The sequence below is a fragment of the Hypanus sabinus genome, chromosome 4 (assembly GCF_030144855.1).
Source record: "Hypanus sabinus isolate sHypSab1 chromosome 4, sHypSab1.hap1, whole genome shotgun sequence".
In the NCBI taxonomy this organism is placed as follows: domain Eukaryota; kingdom Metazoa; phylum Chordata; class Chondrichthyes; order Myliobatiformes; family Dasyatidae; genus Hypanus; species Hypanus sabinus.
Genome location: NC_082709.1, coordinates 77084248 through 77103404, shown reverse-complemented (window position 1 = coordinate 77103404; position 19157 = coordinate 77084248). Strand labels below are relative to the sequence as shown.

Genomic DNA, 19157 nt, shown 5'->3' with positions numbered 1-19157 from the left:
CATTTATTTATTTATTCCTTCATTTATTTATTTTAGCACAATGAATGTACAGACATCCACAGCATAGTGAACTTTACATTGTCCTATCCAGGCCTAAAGATTAAATCACTATGAAGGATTTCTTCCTCTGAACATCTTTCCTAACAAGGGAGATCACTGCTTGGCAGGAGAGATTTGTAACTGTGAAGGCAATCTCAGGGTCTGGGGCTCCTCCGTGGTGATAGTAGGAGTTGACTCTGGCACTGCAGGCAGCGGTTCTGACAACTCTGGACATCTTTCGTCTCTAACAATTGATTCAGTTCTCCTCAACTGGTCAATGTCTCGCCTCCAGACACAAACCCCACTGTGTAGGACAGTGGCCCAGTTCTGTCCTTAATTTTTCCAAGTACCCACTTTTGATCACTTCTCTCGTCTCTCACCAGAGCTGCTTGTCCAGGAGTGAAACGTTGAACTTCTTTGTTTGAGGAGCCCTCAGTTTGTCTTGCATACTCCTTCTGAGGTTGGCTTCGAGACTATCCAAGTGTGAACAGAAGGCACACCCCAGGAACAGCACATCTGCTGGTTGTGGAGTGTGCTGCATTGTGATATGCAAGGAGGAAAGTGACGAGCTTCTGATTCAGTGTCAGTGTGGTGTGTTCTGCCCACATTGCTCACAGCATGTTCTTTAGACCCTGGACAGACCTTTGCACCTGGCCATTTGTAGCAGAATGGTGTGGTACAGATGTAATACGTCTTATTCCATTCATTTACAGGAATGAAACTGCTCTGTAACAACCTGTGGTCCATTGTCACTGACTAAGTGTTCCAGAACCCCAGTCCTTCAGAAGAGGCTTCTCAACACAACGGTGTGTAAGCCTGTAGGGGAGTCCACTGGGAACACTTCGGTAGCTGCATCCAAACGCGTTCTTGACAATGATCCAGCAAAATCCACATGAATCCTCTGCAAGGGCAACGAGGGCCATTCCCAGGGATGGGGAGGCGCTGCTCTTAGCACCTTCTAGACATGTTGGCATCCCTAACAGTGCATGGCAAGCTGTTTGATCTACTGATCTATCCCAGACAAAGCCTTGAGCCAACAGTTTTATTTTTGACCACACCTAGATGACCAGCATGTAGCTCGACCTACACTTTAGCTCTCGGTTTAGATGGTACAACAACTACAAATTGCCACATAAGGAAACCCCAGTCAAGGGCAAGTTCATCCCGGCACTGGGGGAACTGGAGTTTGCGTCACACTTTCCAGCCGTTTTGGGTGGCCATGTAGACCTGAAACAGTGAGAGTTTTTCTTCTGGTTTCCCCTTGGATCATCTCTATCGTAATAGGGAGGCTTTTGATTTGCATTAGGGAGAATATGTCAAGAGGGATGTCCTCTTTTGTCATTTTCAATCTTGTAATTGTGTCCTCCAAGAAACAGAGCCCAGCTTGCCATTCATGCTGCTGCTGTTAGTGGATTACCTTTCTGTGGATTAAAAATGGACACTGGTGGTTGATGATCAGTAACAAGGGCAAACCGAATTTCAGTTTTTGGTTTATTGTCATTTAGAAACCACAACTACAATGCAGTTAAAAATCGAAACCTTCCTCCAGAATGATATCACAAAAGCACACAACAAAACAGACTACACCAGAAAATCCACATAACGGTCGGCAATTCCCAAATCCAGAGTCCGGAGAGGCTGCTGCGTATTAATATCACACTACCATCTTAGCACGTTCCCCGGAAAGGAGCTCCAAATCCACCAGACAAAACAAGACTACCCACACACACCAAGTCAGGAGACCAACTCTACTACCCAACAAACCAAAAACTAAAGCTACAAGACCTGGACAAAACCACATAGTTACAACATATCGTTACAACAGTGCAAACAATACCATAATTGATTAAAAAAAACAGACCATGGGCACAGTTAAAATAATCCAAAGATATTAAAAGACTATAAGTTCGAAAGAAACCACCACACAGTTTCCACAAGTCCTCAGGGTCCCAATAGACTCGTCATCCCACGCAGGTGGCAGAAGGGAATACCCCCGCTATGGACTTCCACAGAGCCGTTGGACCCAGCCTCGCAGGCAGAGCACACAGTGAAAGCACCCCGACCACAGCGGACTCTGAGTCCGTCGAACCTCCAACCATCCCCTCTGGCACAGCCTCTCTGAGCACCATCCTCTGCCGAGTGCACTACAACACCCCCGCCACCAGCCACCGGCCACGCGACCCCGGGGACTGGGGGCCTGTTCTTCCCAGCAGAGACCCGGACCTCACAACAGCAGCAGCAATGAAGAAGGCCTTCCTGGAGATTTCCCGATGTTCCTCCGTGCTCCCACGTCCATTTTTCATCAGATTAGGACTGTGCACAGCGCCCCACTTGACAAATAACAGACATCAACTCCGGAGAGACCGCTGCAAACTGTGTCGCACCGCCATCTTGAAGAAATGAAGACATTCTCTCCCATACAAGTACTGGTTGAAACATTTTACCCCCGAAGCAGACTCGTCCTCTCTGTCGATCTGTCATGATGTTTCTCTGTAGCAGTTAGGGAAAGTTCATTTCCATCACTCAAATGACCACCACAGGGCGAGGTGTCACATGCTAGCTTCACTGAATGATAACGTCACCATTTCCTTTGCCTTTTGGGAAGCCACCTCACCCTGCTTTGTTCATCGCCATTTCTTCCTGACTGCAGTCATGAGCTGAAGGGGTGGAGCACATTATCCAGGTTTGCCAGGAACCTGTTAAAGTAATTGACAAATCCTAAAAAGGGCAGCAACTGTGACACGTCATTTGGCCTTGAGGCATCCACTACTGCTTGCGTTTTCCTAGCACACTGGGGTGCATCGGTGGCATGACAACAACAAGTGGTGCTTACTTTAAAGAATTCACACTTGTTGCATCACGCTCAGAGCCCATGATCTTCTAATCTTTTTAACATTGTCTTGAGATTTTGGAGATGTTCCTTGTCCACTTCACCAGTAACAATGATGTTATTCACCTTCCACCTTCATCTCTAGGAAGAGTCTCCCTTCAGAAAGGTTTGCAAAGATATCCTCTATCCTGAACAGAGGGTACTGATCTACCTTCAGTACTGGGTTGACGGTGACCTCAAATTCACCACAGGGAAAGACTCATCCTGAAAGACTCATTCTTCTTGGCTACTGGGACAACTGATGTTGCCCATGCACTCTATTCTACCTTGGAGAGAATTCCTTCAGCTTCCATATGGTCCAGCTCACTGGCTACTTTATCAAGGATGGTATAAGGATTTGTAAAACTTGGGATGTGGCATTTTCGTTTAACACTGTTCTACCCTTGATATGTTTGAGTTTTCCAATGCAATCCACGGACACGGCTATGGCATCATCCAGTACCTTTCTGAATTTGCTTTCAGCTGACTCAGTGGCAGAGCATGTGGCATGTAAATAGTGGATCAAGTTGCAGTTGTCTCAGCTGAGCTACTCAAGGTCTTGCAATACAGGCCCTCATCTTTTTACCACAAAAAAGCTCAGTGTGGCATGTTTGTTCTACTTCACTGTTAAGAATATCATTCCCACAGGAGTTTAAATTTCTTTGGGAAAGTTCTCAGGCTGCAGGCTTCAGTTTGGTGTGTTTGAAATGCCAGTCAAACTCATTTTGTGGAATGACTGTCACAGCTGAGCCAGTGTCTCAATTCCATTTTAATTAATTTGACATTCACCTCTGTGTAATATTTCTTAATCTATTGCTGGTTTTCACATTGTAAATCTCAAGGCTACTCAGTTCTGTGTCACTTTCATCATTAGCAGATTTTTCATCAACAGCATGCAGATCGGTGCTCTCTTTGAAATTGCAACTCGACTTTTTATCTTTTTCTCTTCCCTGTGGAGTCCATTTATTTTTCTCTGCTGAACATGCTCTTTGTATGTGACCTACTTTGTTGCATTTTCTGCAAGTTTCACCTTTAAACCTGCATTGGTCTGGTGTGCTCTTGCTGCAATGGTGACACAATTTGTTCATCCAGGCAATTTGTTAGATGCTGCAACTTTGTTCACACTCACTTTCATTCCTAACTGTGACTCTTGCTGCTGTTTCCTTTGACACAGCAATTTCAAATGCTCTATTAAATATGAGTCGTGCTTCAGTTAGGAGCTGTTTTGGAAAGAGTTCTTGTAAGATTCCACAAACTAAACAATCTCTCAGTGCATCATTAACCCCATCAATGAACCGACCATGCTCAGATAATTTCTTCAATTCAGCCACGTACACTGAAATAGACACCCCTTCTTTTTATTCCACTTATGAAACCTAAAGCATACTGCAATCAACAGTGGTTTCAGTTCTAAATGTTCCTGCATTACTTTCACGATATCAACAAAGGTAACTTTCTGCTGGTTAGTTGGAACAGTCAAACTTCTAAGCAAACTATATGCTCTTTCACCTAGTACACTCAGCAAATCTGGCACTCCCTTCTTATCAGTTATTCCATTCGCTTTAAAATACTGTTCAATTCTATCAGTATACATTATCCAGTTATTTGTTGTACAATCGAACACATCTACCTTTCCGATGCAGCCAGCCATTTCTGCTTATTTACTTACTTACTATTATTGTCCGGAATTCACTATTTACTAAACTGCAAATTTCATCTGTTTTCTGCCTTTCTGTTAACTCAACTGTCTCTCGCCCCTTGCAAGGAAAAAAAAGTGTTTTTTTTTAAATCGAATATCTCTCTTTCTCTCTCCGTTCCAAAGAAAAATGTACTGCGTTTTCTTTTTAAACTCGACTGTCTCACAGTGATTCAATGGGTAGGTAGTTGTGTCGGGTTTGTTTTAAAACTTCTCGAACACCATTGTTTCAACTCCAGAAATTAATCAGAAGAAAAACACAGGAAACGGGGGTAACTCACATACGTATAGTTTTACTTCACTGAGGTGCCCACATACGACGTGGTGGCATAATGATGCAGGCCGTTCACATACTTCTCACATATAATCTGTAATGAATTATGTAAACAACAAGGTATCCTTAGTCAAACAATATTATTCAAATATTACTGAAATATTAAATGCACAACACCTTGCTCTACCCACACCCCTCGCACGGCATCCCCAGTCGCTGCCACTTGGCACACCACCTCCGTTACCTGCCTGCCTTCCCCCCCATTTACCCCCGGTCCGGGTAACAGTCCACCCCAGAATCCACACTCCCATTCCCAGGGTCACGCTTCCCCTCTCCCCGTGTCCCGGTTACCCCGCAACTCCACCCTCCCCCGTTACCCTTCCCCTCTCCCCACCACCGGGCCCGTTCCCCCAGCCCCCACCCCACACCCTTCTCTCACCCCCGAGCAGCGGAAATCCAAAGCAACTGCAGCAGCGACCGGAAGTGCCGGGATCTGCGGGGCGGAAGTGACAGACGGCGGGGCGGAAGTGCCGTATGATACCGCCGGCGGTGATGGCTACCGTTCGGCCGGCGTTGCGGGTCTGCTCCGTGTTCGAGGCCTCGGGCCTGAGCCCGGGGCTGCGGCCGGCGGAGAAGGCAGGGGCACCGGGACCGGCAGGTAATGGAGTGGAGGGTCGGAGCTGGAGGCATTGACCCTGGCAGGGGGGTGGGTTGGGCAGCAGTGAGTACAACTACCAGTACTACCCACCACCCTCACCGACTCACATCCCCACTCTTACTATCCAGTCACCGATACTCGCTCCTTCCCCTCACATCCTCACCCACACCCTTCTGTGGAACACCACCGACATATGTGAAGTATTATTCTGCGGTACGATTCATAAAAAGTTACTAAAAGTTGCAATAAAATTTGCTGAAGAGGAATAGTGAGTTAGTGTTCACGGATTCATGAGCTGTTTAGAAAGCTGATTTCAGAGGAGTAATTCCCTTCAGTTCCTAAGACATCCATTGTGTGGCTTTAGGCTTCTGGACCACCTTGATGGCAGCAATGAGAAGAGGTCATGGCGTGGGTATTGGGGGGGGGGGGGGGGTCCTTAATGATGGATGCCATCTTTATGAGGCATCTCCTTTAGAAGATGTCTTTGAATCCCGGATGGTGGGGAGGTGAGTTCCCATGATGGAGCTGGCTGAGTTTCCAACTTTCAAAGTTATCAAGGTACGTGTACAGCATACAAACCTGAGATTCAGCCTCCCGCAGGCAGTCACAAAACAAACAAGCACCATGGAACCCATTTAAAGACATCAAATACCCATGCGCAAGGGGATGAACAAATCGTGCGAAAGGCAGAATGTGAGCAAATAACACATGGAATATGGAGCCCTGAAACGGTCCAGGATTGACGGCGACCAGGTCGTTTCAGTGTATTGCTACGTCGGTGACTGCAGAGCTGGTTCCGTACCAAAGCGCCTCAGTCTGCAGCTTTTCCTGATCCTGTGTATTGGAGCTTCCACACCAGACAGTGCCGCAACCAGTTCAAAAGGTACATTTAATGTCAGAGAAATGTGTACAATTTACATCCTGAAATGCTTTTTCTTCGCGAACATCCACAAAAGCAGAGGACTGCCCCAAAGAATGAATAACAGGTGAATGTTAGAACCCCAAAGCCCCCTCCCCAGCTCCCCCTCCCATGCATAAGCAGCAGTAAAGCAATGACCACCCCCACCCACCAACAAAATAGCATCTGCGCCCTCCACCGAGCACTCAAGCATGCAGCAAAACATCAATAGAATGTTCTTCACGTCCATCTGTAGAAATTTGCGGGAGCCTTTCGTGGCACACCAAATCTCAAACTCCAAATGAAGTGCAGCCGCTGCTGTGCCTTTTACATGATTGCATCAATATGTTGGGCCCAATCCTCTGTTGACACTCAGGAATTTGAAACTGCTGTTCCTTTCCAAGGCTGAGACCGGTGTTTGCTCTCCTGATTTCTCTTCCTGGAATGTCAGGCTCCACTTTGCTGAGTCGTGTGGGTGGTTCATCTGTCCATTCTGTGAGGAACAGAGTGTGGCTCAGCCACTGCTATTGGACCATCCAGCATGGAGTCTCTAGGCCGATGGGTTACAGAGCCACAGCACAGAAACAGACCCACAGTCAATCGCGTCCATGCCAACTAAGTTGCCTAGTTGAGCTGCTCCAATTAGCCAATATTTGGCCCATAACCCTTTTAACCTTTGCCCTCCATATCTAGGAACTTTCTAACTGTACTCGGGCTCCTCTGGCAGCTTGTTCTATTCTCCCACCACCCTCTGGGTGAAGAATTTGCCCCTTAGGCCCTCTTTAAGACTTCCCCTCTCACGTTAATCCTGTGCCCTCTAAACTAGACTCTCCTGCACTGGGAGGAAGAGTGTGGTCATCCATCCTATTGTTCCTTTTTTATCTTTTAGCTTTATTTTAGTGAATCAACATATAGGAGGGAGATGGAAAATCTGGCTGAGTGGTGCCATAACAACAGCCTCTCACTCAATGTCAGCAAAACCAAGGAGCTGATTATTGACTGCAGGAGGAGGAAACCAGAGGTCCATGAGCCAGACCTCATCAGGAGATCAGAAGTGGAGAGGGTCAGCAACTTTAAATTCCTCGGTGTTGTCATTTTGGAGGACTTGTCCTGCGCCCAACATGCAAGGCACCTTTACTTCCTTAGGAGTGCGTGAAGATTCAGCATAAAACTTTGACAAGCTTCTATAAATGTGTAGAGGAGAGAATATTGACTAGCTGCATCACAGTTGGAACCACCAATGCCATTGAGCTGAAATTCCTGCAAAAAGTAGTGGACATGGTCTAGTCTGTCACAGGTAAAGCCCTCCCCTCCTTTAAACGTATCTACATGAAGCGTTGCCGCAGGGAAGCAGCATCCATCATCAGGGTCCCCCTCCACCCAAGGCATGCTGTCTTCTCGCTGCTGCCATCAGGAAGAAGGTACAGGAGCCTCAGCACTCACACCAGCAGATTCAGGAACAGTTATTATCCCTCGAACATCAGGCTCTTGAACCAAAGGGGATAATTTCACTTGCCCCAACATTGAAATGTTCCTTCATCCTATGGACTCACCTGGAAGGACTCTTCACCTCATGTTCTCGATATTTATTGCTTATTTATTATTATTATTATTTTCATTTTGTATTTATACTTTGCTGTCCTTGGCGTACAGACTGAACACCCAGTTGATGTGGTCTTTAACTGATTACCGTTATTATTTTAATATGGATTTGTTGAGTATGCCCACAAGAAAATGAATCTTGGTTGTATATCGTGACATATATATACTTTGATAAGACATTAACTTTGAACTTTGAACTGTCATTTGTCACCTGGACATTGAATCATGCAGTAAAATGCCTAATTTTTCCATCAAAGCAGATCAGCAAGGGTTGTGCTGGGCAGCTTGCAAGTGTCACCACACTTCTGCTTTGAACATAGTATGTCATTAACTTACTAACCCTAACCAGTACGTCTTTGGAACGTGGGAGGAAACCCACACGGTCTCAGGGAGAATGTACAAACTCCTGGCAGGCAGTGGAGGAATTGACCCAGGTCATTATAATACAAATGAACCAGCTGCTACACTACTATGCCCCTCGAGCTTTATAAATCTCCGTGAGGTTGCACTGGGGGGGAACTCCCAGCTTGATTCCACTGTACCACTGAAACACCTAACCAAGGGCTTCTCCTTCTGCAGAGGACACTGCAGGCAAGGTGAGGACCGTCAGGGAACCGGCTCTGCCAGAGATCTCCGACAGGATGTCCTGCTCAGCTTGTGGCTGCAGCTTTGAGAGCCGAGAGGAGCAGGTATGTTCCAGCAGTTCATTGGCATGGGACAGCAAGGGTGGGAAGTGTGGTGGGAGCAAGTGATGGAGAGAGGTGGGTGGGTCAGGGCATGGAAGAGAAGGGGCTGTCTGTGGCGAAGGACGTGGGGATGTAGGGGCAGAGCACTTGACGTGTGAGCAGCTGATTGGATACAGCCCAGTCCATCACAGGAAAAAGTCCTCCCCATCATTGAGCACATCTGCAAGGGAGTGCTGTCACAGGAAAGCAGCATCCATCATCGAGGACCCTACCTTCTAGGCCATGGCTGTCTTCTCAATAGCACCGGGAAGGAGGTACAGGAGCCTTAGGTCCCACACCACCAGGCTCAGTAACAGTTATCACCCTGCAATCAATAGGCTCATGAACTGTTGTCGATAAGTTCACTTACCTCAACTCTGAACTGATTCCACAACCTACAGACTCACTTTCAATGGCTTTACAACTCATTCTCAGTATTATTTATTTTCACAATTTGTCACTTTTTGCACATTGGTTGCTTGTCAATCTTTGTTTTTTTATAGTTTTCATAAACTCTGATGTATTTCTTAATTTTCCTGTGAATGCCTGCAAGAAAATGAATCTCAGGGAAGCATATGGTGGCATTGCATACCTTGATAATAAATTTATTTTGAACTTTGAGATAGCGTGTGTGCGCTATTACGAAGGATGAACAACTCTGATGGGCAGAAGGGTGCAGAGTTGCCCATGCCCCCCACCCTTTTTGGAGAATCGCAAACAGGTATTATTTCGATGCTGCTAACAAGAGAGTAAGAGAGACAAAAGAGAACATGCAAGGACATCTGTTACTGATAACAGCCTGAGAGAGAGTTATGTTTATCCACCATGTTATGACTCCCGAAAGACTTATGGCTGCGGAGAGGCCTGTTTACGTGGTACTATTCTGTTCATTAAAATTCCTCAGTGGACAGCCAGAGTGGGCTGGTTTGATGGGTTAAGTCATTCAAACCTGATTGACACCTGAGACCCCCTGAGTGGGGATAAAAGTGAGGTCTGGGGTGACGCACCAGGAGACACACTAGTGAGCATCAGAAACCCACGAGAAAGTGTGGGGCATCAGGGACCTAACGGATCGGTCAATTTCACTCACAGTAGTTATAGCAAGGCCGGTGGGGGCTTGTGTGTGTGTTCACCCTTGCCTGGGTGACGAGTCCACCACGGAAGAACGGTCTAGCTAAAGGACGGAGGGGTCATACGTGAATGGCCACAACAACACATCAACGGATCAAGATCGTAAAGGAAGGTTTGCAAGACAATAGCTGTCACTGTTTGATCGCCCTCTCTCTCTCCAACAATTACAACACATCGACCAACAACTACCTCAGCCTGTATGAACTGAACTTTATACTTTCCCATAATAATTCATATTATTATATACAACGATAGAGCTTGTTCATCATTGATTATTATTATACCCACACTTTTAGGCTTAGTATTGCTAACGTGTATTATCTGTATATTTGCATTGATATTGATTTGTACATTTTACTAATAAACACTGTTGGAAATAGTACCACCAGACTCCAGCGGATACTTCTGTTTTTGCTGGTAGGACACTCAGTTACGGGTACAAAACAGCGCACACGCACACACTCTCATGCATACACACTCTTCCACACACAAAAACACACTAAATTTAATTTGATCTTAGAGTGTGACCAGCTGATTGTGGTGTTAAAAGTTCACCTGCTGTTCCCCAGATAGCTGGGATTAAAGATAAAGATTAACGTTGTTCAGAGTTCAAAATTCAAACATTCGAAGTACAATTTATTATGTCACCACATACAACTCTGAGATTCTTTTTCCATGGGCATGTTTAGTAAATCTGTAGAACAGTGTCTGTAAACAGGATCAATGAATAACAAACTGTGCAAATGCAAATATAAATAAGTAGCAATAAGTAACGAGAGAGCCTGATTAACAAGATAGAAGAGTCCTTAAATGAGTGTGGTTATCCCCAATTGTTTAAGAGCCTGATGGATGAGGGGTAGTAACTGTTCTTGAACCTGGCAGTGTGAGTCCAGAGGCACCTGTACCTTCTACCTGATGGCAGCAGCAAAGAAAGAGCACGGCCTGGGTGGCGAGGATCTCTGATGATGGATGCTGCTTTTCTATGGCAACGTTTCATGTGGATGTGCTCAGTGGTTGGGAGGGATGTATTGGGCCAAATCCGCTGCGTTTTGCAGGATTTTCCGATGTACATTGAAACATCAAAACATACAGTGTAATAAGTAATTTGCGTCAATGATCAGCACCAACATAGCATGCCCAAAACGTGTTAACCCCAGCTTATAGGTCTTCAGAATGTGAGAGAAAAGCCATGTGGTCATAGAGGGAACATGGAAACTTACAAACAGTGGCGGGGCATGAACATTGATGTTATAGTTGATGCTGTAAATGGTTATGTTAATCGCTACACTGCTGTACCACGAGGGTGGGTGGAGAGGGGATGTCAGGAGTGAAGGAGGTTGGAGGAATGGGGGCAAAGCATTCAATATGTGAGCAGTGGACCGTGGTGTCAGAGATTCGCCCACTGTTCCCTGATGCAGTTGTCTGAGGTTGGACCGCGTGAGCTTGCCCTCAGAGTGGAGCAGTCCGCAGCATGGGATCTTCTGTCAGGTTTATTATCGCTGATGTACATTGTGAAATTTGTTGTTTTGCAGCAGCGGTACAAGATGTAAAATTACAATATGAAATGTAATAAAAAATCAGTAGATCAAAGCGTGAGGTCGTCTTCACAGCTTCACTGTCCATTCAGAAATCTGATAGCAGAGGGCAAGAAGCAGTTCGAAAGTTTTAAGTGTTGGTCTTCAGACTCCTGTACCTCCTGCCTGATGGTAGTAACAAAAAGAGGGCATGTCCTAGGACAGTGGTCCCCAACCACCGGGCCGCGAGGAAATTATGTGATTTGGTGGTATGAAATGATATGAGTGCAGCTGACTTTTGGGGACCACTGTCCTGGATGGTGTGGGACTTTCATGAGGGGTGCCACCTTTTCGAGACACAGGCTTTTGAAGATGCCCTCAATGCAGGGGACGCTACTGCCCAGGATGGAGCTGGTTCGACTTGTTCACACTTGGTAAATTCACACCTCCTATATCTTTAATTTTAGTTCTTAGGTGAATAAACAGCTTGGTAATAGGCCATTTGGCCCAACGTGTCCATCCTGCCCAATTACACCCAAGTGACCAATTAACCTAGCAACCCTCGAGTCTTTGGACTGTGGGAGGAAACCAGAGCACACGGAGGAAACCCACATGGTCACGGGGAGAACATACAAACTCCTTACAGACAGCAGCGGGAATCGACCCTGATTGTTGGGGTGCTCTGATAGTGTTACAACAATTGCTACTTTATTGTGCTGCCCCTGTTTTCTAACCAAGCACGGTCCACTCCTGGTAAAGAGTTGCGAAACTCCCAGAGTTTGTGAAACTCCCAGAGCCTGCTCAAGTAATGAAAGCATGTTTTGAGGGGTTATTTTTGTGGTCACCCTGGAAAAGGGTGACGGAATAACGGATTCGCGCTGAATGACTTTGGCCTTGACAGCATGCAATCTCTCTCCACAGACTGAACACTACAGGCTGGACTGGCACAGGTTCAACTTGAGACGACGACTTATAGGAGCCCAGTCGGTGTCTGCAGAGAACTTTGAAACAATAGCGGGTAATGGCTGAGAAACCCTCAACTGAGTTTTATTCAGTCTTTATCATACAACACCCTTCAATGGCTACCTAGGGTTTACTCTAGTCTTAACACATCACTGGGAGTGTAGAGGGAGCTTCATTTTGTGTCTGACCTTGGAAATGTGTGATGGGATGGTGTGGGCGGGAACTTCACTCTGTCTGACATCAGCAGTGAGTAATGGGATAGTGTAGAGGGAACTTCACTCTGTGTCTGACCCCGGGCGTGTGTGATGGACAGTGTAGAGGGAGAGTCACTCTGTGTCTGACCCTGGGAGTGTGTGATGGGACAGTGTAGAGGGAGCTTCACTCTGTGTCTGACACTGGGAGTATGTGATGGGACAGTGTAGAGGGAGCTTCACTCTGTGTCTGACCCCGGGAGTGTGTGATGGGACAGTGTAGAGGGAGCTTCACTCTGTGTCTGACCCCGGGAGTGTGTGATGGGACAGTGTAGAGGGAGCTTCACTCTGTGTCTGACCCCGGGAGTGTGTGATGGACAGTGTAGAGGGAGAGTCACTCTATGTCTGACCCCGGGAGTGTGTGATGGGACAGTGTAGAGGGAGCTTCACTCTGTGTCTGACCCTGGGAGTGTGTGAAGGGACAGTGTGGAGGGAGCTTCACTCTGTGTCTGACCCCAGGAGTGTGTGATGGACAGTGTAGAGGGAGCTTCACTCTATGTCTGACCCCGGGAGTGTGTGATGGGACAGTGTAGAGGGAGAGTCACTCAGTGTCTGACCCTGGGAGTGTGTGATGGGACAGTGTAGAGGGAGCTTCACTCTGTGTCTGACCCCGGGAGTGTGTGATGGGACAGTGTAGAGGGAGAGTCACTCTGTGTCTGACCCCGGGAGTGTGTGATGGGACAGTGTAGAGGGAGCTTCACTCTGTCTGACCCCGGGAGTGTGTGATGGGACAGTGTGGAGGGAGCTTCACTCTGTGTCTGACCCCGGGAGTGTGTGATGGGACAGTGTAGAGGGAGAGTCACTCTGTGTCTGACCCCGGGAGTGTGTGATGGGACAGTGTAGAGGGAGCTTCACTCTGTGTCTGACCCCGGGAGTGTGTGATGGGACAGTGTGGAGGGAGCTTCACTCTGTGTCTGACCCTGGGAGTGTGTGATGGACAGTGTAGAGGGAGCTTCACTCTATGTCTGACCCCGGGAGTGTGTGATGGACAGTGGAGAGGGAGAGTCACTTTGTGTCTGACCCTGGGAGTGTGTGATGGGACAGTGTAGAGGGAGCTTCACTCTGTGTCTGACCCCGGGAGTGTGTGATGGGACAGTGTAGAGGGAGAGTCACTCTGTGTCTGACCCCGGGAGTGTGTGATAGGACAGTGTAGAGGGAGCTTCACTCTGTGTCTGACCCTGGGAGTGTGTGATGGGACAGTGTAGAGGGAGCTTCACTCTCTGTCTGACCCCAGGAGTGTGTGATGGGACAGTGTAGAGGGAGTCTCTCTCTGTGTCTGACCCTGGGAGTGTGTGATGGGACAGTGTAGAGGGAGCTTCACTCTGTGTCTGACCCTGGGAGTGTGTGATGGAACAGTGTAGAGGGAGTCTCTCCCTGTGTCTGACCCTGGGAGTGTGTGATGGACAGTGTAGAGGGAGCTTCACTCTATGTCTGACCCCGGGAGTGTGTGATGGACAGTGGAGAGGGAGAGTCACTTTGTGTCTGACCCTGGGAGTGTGTGATGGGACAGTGTAGAGGGAGCTTCACTCTGTGTCTGACCCCGGGAGTGTGTGATGGGACAGTGTAGAGGGAGAGTCACTCTGTGTCTGACCCCGGGAGTGTGTGATAGGACAGTGTAGAGGGAGCTTCAATCTGTGTCTGACCCTGGGAGTGTGTGATGGGACAGTGTAGAGGGAGCTTCACTCTCTGTCTGACCCCAGGAGTGTGTGATGGCACAGTGTAGAGGGAGTCTCTCTCTGTGTCTGACCCTGGGAGTGTGTGATGGGACAGTGTAGAGGGAGCTTCACTCTGTGTCTGACCCTGGGAGTGTGTGATGGGACAGTGTAGAGGGAGTCTCTCTCTGTGTCTGACCCTGGGAGTGTGTGATGGGACAGTGTAGAGGGAGTCTCTCTCTGTGTCTGACCCTGGGAGTGTGTGATGGGACATTATAGACAGAGCTTGACTATGTTGTTTGTTCTTTTGCCACTGATCACTCTGCTGCTGGTCAGTTTATGGTTTTCCTTCCAGTCTCTCGCCTCAGCCCAGCACTCACACCCTTTTGGTTACCGGTTTCTCATCCTTCCCTCTCATCGTCGTGCAGGTGATATCTCCAGTATATCTGGCTCTGATTCGGAGGAGTTGGATTTCCACTCCGAGCCTGAGGGACTGTGTCACCACTCGCTGGATGTTTCTGACCCAGGGAGCGGGATATCGTCCTGCGAAGAGAAGCCTCGGGGTCGCCTCAGCACTCGTGTCCTCTTTAGGACGGCAGAGGGCGAGCTCCTCTCCGTGTACCGCTGTGTCCTGCAGGGAAAGCAGGTAACGAGCAGGGCTCCCTACCTCTGGACTGCAACTCCTCTCTGTTTGCATGTCAAAGTGAACTTTTCAGGTGTACAAACACAGTGTGGTCGAGGCGCAGTGTAAAGCCTGCTTGTACACAGAGATTTGAACAACATATAGAATTACATTCTACATATGTAAGAACAAATTGTGCAAACCTTAGTACAAAAAACAGCCCGTAAGCACAGACAAGCCTAAGTAGTGCAAGTGGCCTTGAGTGATCTGTAATGTTCTGTTGTAGTAGTTCTGAGGTAGTGCCTGTCTAAGAGTCTCTTAAATGCCCCTAATGTCTCTGTCTCTACCATCAACCCCCCCCCCCCCCCCGGCAGCACATTCCATGCACCCACCACTCTCTAGGTAAAAAATCCTACCTCTGACACCCCCCCCCCAGTACTTTCCTCCAACCACTTTAAAATTGTGCCCCCTCCTATTAACCATTACCATCCTGGGGGAGAAAGTCTGGCCACCACTCGATCTGTGACACTTATCATTTTGCACACCTGTATCCAGTCACCTCTCAGCCTCCTTTGCTCCGAAGAGAAAAGTCCTAGTTCACTCAGACTATCCTCGTAAGACCTCATGCTCTCTAATCCAGATGCTCTCTAACCTTCAATGGGAACCACTTGAAAACCGACGTACTAAACTACAGTTAATCTCCATTTTCAAAGAAGTTCACAACATCACTCCATCAAACCTCCAAATTCGTCACAACAAACTGGACCTCACACACTGGAAACCCCTTCATTCAACAAGCTTTGCTACCAGTACTCCCTCTACCCAAGATCAACAAGGGAGTGGAATCTTCTGCCACCAGGCCTGCGCGGTGTTTCTGACATTAATATTTTTAAAGATAGACTCAATCAAATCAATTTAGGGGATCTAGTCAAAAAAACTCACTTTACAATTTAATTCTCATGCTGTTCACACCGACTGTGCGTTATACCAGCTGTCCGGCAGTGCTTGCACAGTACCAAGCAGAAGTAGACAGAATCCCCAGTAAATCTCTTCTTCACCCTCTGCAAAGCTTCCACATCCAATGAGGCAACCAGAATGGAACAGAAGTGTGGTCTACCAACGTGGTCAGGCTTTTCCTGAATCTCATTTATTTAGAGATACAGTGCGGAACAGGCCCTCCGAGCTGCACCACCAGCACCTCACCAATTTAACCCTAGACTAATGACGGGACAATGTACAATGACCAATGAACCAGTACACCTTTGGACTGGGAGGAAAGAGGAAACCCACACATACGCAGGGAAGACTCTCTGCAGATGACGCCGGGATTGAACTCTGAACTCTGACGCCCCGCGTTGTGTCGCCCTACCCATTTTCCTCGGTGCTCTGTTGTAATATCTTTAACGATGGCTTCTAGCACTGTTCCAGTGATTGGGGTGAAGTGAATCCTCCTGTAGCTTCCCCACAAGGAAAAGATTCAGAGTTGCTCAGCAGGGGACCTCAAACGTTACAGCGGATGTCTAATATAATCTGCCGAATTTATCGAGCCTGTGCTGAAGCCTGGCTGGACCAGCACAGTTGCGCCGTGTTCTTACCCTGAGGTACAGAGAACATGTTCTTGTTTTTCCACAGATAACCAGGGAGGACGAGGACAGCAACATCCTGGCTTCCCTCCTCAGCCTCACTCCCGAGACGATATGGGTCATCCTCATGGCAGGTGGCGGGCATTTTGCTGGAGCGGTGTTCCGGGGGCAAGTACTAGCCGCTGTTATCTGACGATTGAACAGTTCCCTGGTGCGATAAGACCAACCTCCTCTCTGTGGACTCTGCCTCAGTAAGGCAGCCAACACGATCAGACCCCTCCCACCCTGGACATTCCTCCCCTCTCCCATCGGGCAGATGATACAAAAGCCTGAAAGCACATACCTCCAGGCTCAAGGACAGCTTCTACACCGTTATAAGACTATTGAATGGTTCCATAGTACAATAAGATGGGCTCTTGATCTCACAATCTCTCATTATGACTTTGAACTTTATTGTCTACCTGCACTGTACTTTCTCTGTAGCTGTTATACTTTATTTTGCATTCTGTTATTGTTTTATCTTGTTCAACCTCAATATGCTAATATAATGATCTGATCTTGTGAACAATATGCAAGACAAGCTCTTCACTGAATCTCAGTACATGTGACAATAATAAACCAATTCCAATAGTTCCCGTGGGTCAGGTTACTAAGGGCGATTACACTCAACCTTTCTAGGCCACTCTTCCAGTTACAGAGGAGGAGAGAGTACTCCTGAAGACCATGAGACATCAGAGCAGAATTAGACTATTCAACCTGTCAAGTATGCTGCACCATTCCATGATGGCTGATTTAGCTTTCCTCTAAACCCTATCCTCTTGCCTTCGCCCTGTAACCTTTGACACCCTTACTAATCAAGCAATCCTACAACAATCCTGCACACTATCCTCAACTTCACCAATCTTCGTGTCGTCTGCAAACTTACGAACCCATCCTTCCACTTCTCATCCAAGTCATCCTTCTCCACAGGGATGTCGTCATCCAGCACAAGACGTTCCACCGATATACCGTCCGTGCTAAACGCGGCACTGCCCAGGGAGCGTGGGACGGACAGAATCGAAACCATGCGCCCAAGTCAGCGGGAGCCTCCCTCCGCCGTCACAACGAAGCTGCACTCGTAAAGGTCAGAAATCAGCCATCTTCGTCACCCCAGAACAGCCGGGTGCTCAAACACGGTACAGGCAGCCACCAACTGTAACTGTACAGCCCACCCAGCACCGCGAGACAGGCTGAATCCTCTTGCAGCCCGCACCTCTGCACATCACAGGGAATTTTTAACCACGGTGGCTTGCAATTCATGTATCTGGTTGCACCCGTCACATTAGATTTATTAGTCACATGTACATCAAAATGTACGGTGAAATGTGTCACTTGCATCAGGATGTGCTGGGCGCAGACCACAAATGAACATGCCCACAATGTCCAGCAGAACATACAGCAAGGCAGACAAACAACAGCAAACCAGACAAACAACAGCAAACCAGGCCCCTTCCAATCCTCACACCCCATCACAGCTCTCCGGCCTTCATCCTTGGGGCCTGCTGATACATAGTCCCTGAGGCCTTCGTCCTCAACACCTGCTGACCTGACCCCCATCCTCAGGGATCGCTGGAGTCTGGCATCCGGACCTGGCAACTGACCGTAGGCCTACCAACCTCTGACCCCAGGACTCACTGACGTTGGGGGATGACAGGCCCTCATCTTCAGGGCCTGGGAACCTCAATCCTTGACAGCGTGCGTTGCTAGTCTTTGTTTTCGGCCCCTGCTGACCTGACCTTCATCCTCGGGGGGGGGGTCACCGGCCCCTGCCCCTAAACTGAGCTGACAGCCGGGATGTCTGACGCCTGGCTTTTAATTTATCACTGGAATTTCGGTTTCTCGGGTATCTCGGTGGGGTTTTAACTCAAGGATGTGCAACAGAATTCTGCCCCCAGAGATGACTTCAGTGTCAGAAAGCAGCCGGTTTACATTGAGCAGCACCTTTTCATCTGCTCCCTTGGCCAGGCGCTGGTAAAAGATCCCCAGTACTTCTCCAAATGGAGCTGCACTAGCATAGGTGATATCTGGTAGGAACTTTGTTGGAGTTATAGAACACTAGAGCGCAGAAACAGGCTGTTCGGCCTATCTATTCCATGCCAAACAGTTATTATAATCTAGTCCCATTGGTCCGCACCTGGACCAACGTCCTCCACACCCCTCTCATCCGTGTCCATATCCAAACTTCTCATAAATGTTGCAATCGAACCCACATCCACCACTTCCGCTGGCAGCTCGTTCCACACTCGCTGCACCCTCTGAGTGAAGAGGTTCTCCCTCAGGTTCCCCTTAAACATTTCACCCTTAACCCATGACATCTAGTTCTAGTCTTGCCCAGACTCAGTGGAAAAAGTCTGCCTGCATTTACCCTATCTATACCATTCCCAATTGTGTATACCGCTATCAGAACTCCCACCATTCTCCTACACTCCAGGGAATAAATTCCTAACCTATTCACCCTTTCCCTATAACTCAGGTTCTCAAGTCATGGCAACATCCTTGTAAATTTTCTCTGTACTCTTTCATTCTTATTGACATCTTTATTGTAGGTAGGTGCACTCAATACTCCAAATTTGACCTCACCAACATCTTATACAACTTCAACATAGCATTCCAATTCCTGTACTCAGTTCTTCGATTTGTG

General features: G+C 47.8%; 2 protein-coding genes across 8 annotated transcripts in view; one reads left to right on the top strand and one right to left on the bottom strand.

Moving 5' to 3' along the window:
* atg9a (ATG9 autophagy related 9 homolog A (S. cerevisiae)) overlaps positions 1–5376 on the bottom strand; it is a 44315-nt gene extending 38939 nt beyond the window's left edge. The window contains exons 1-2 of one of the 3 annotated variants that reach the window (XM_059967465.1): positions 5318–5376; positions 4886–4972 (exon numbers count right to left, since the gene is read on the bottom strand). The gene's annotated coding sequence lies outside the window, so the exon portion shown is untranslated. Of the gene's footprint in view, positions 1–4885; positions 5192–5317 lie in introns of those variants that run through there. The other 2 variants (XM_059967467.1, XM_059967466.1) reach the window with 2 other exon arrangements.
* Positions 5377–5396: 20 nt separating this feature from the next.
* Positions 5397–19157, top strand: part of ankzf1 (ankyrin repeat and zinc finger peptidyl tRNA hydrolase 1) — a 38888-nt gene continuing 25127 nt past the window's right edge. For 4 of the 5 annotated variants that reach the window (XM_059967459.1, XM_059967460.1, XM_059967458.1 and 1 more), the window contains exons 1-6: positions 5397–5536; positions 8616–8725; positions 12328–12424; positions 14701–14918; positions 16527–16645; positions 17447–17600. In XM_059967459.1, the coding sequence (XP_059823442.1) occupies positions 5413–5536; positions 8616–8725; positions 12328–12424; positions 14701–14918; positions 16527–16645; positions 17447–17600 (822 nt within the window). In that variant the 5' untranslated portion in view covers positions 5397–5412. The remainder of the gene's footprint in view (positions 5537–8615; positions 8726–12327; positions 12425–14700; positions 14919–16526; positions 16646–17446; positions 17601–19157) is intronic. The other variant, XM_059967461.1, reaches the window with a different exon arrangement.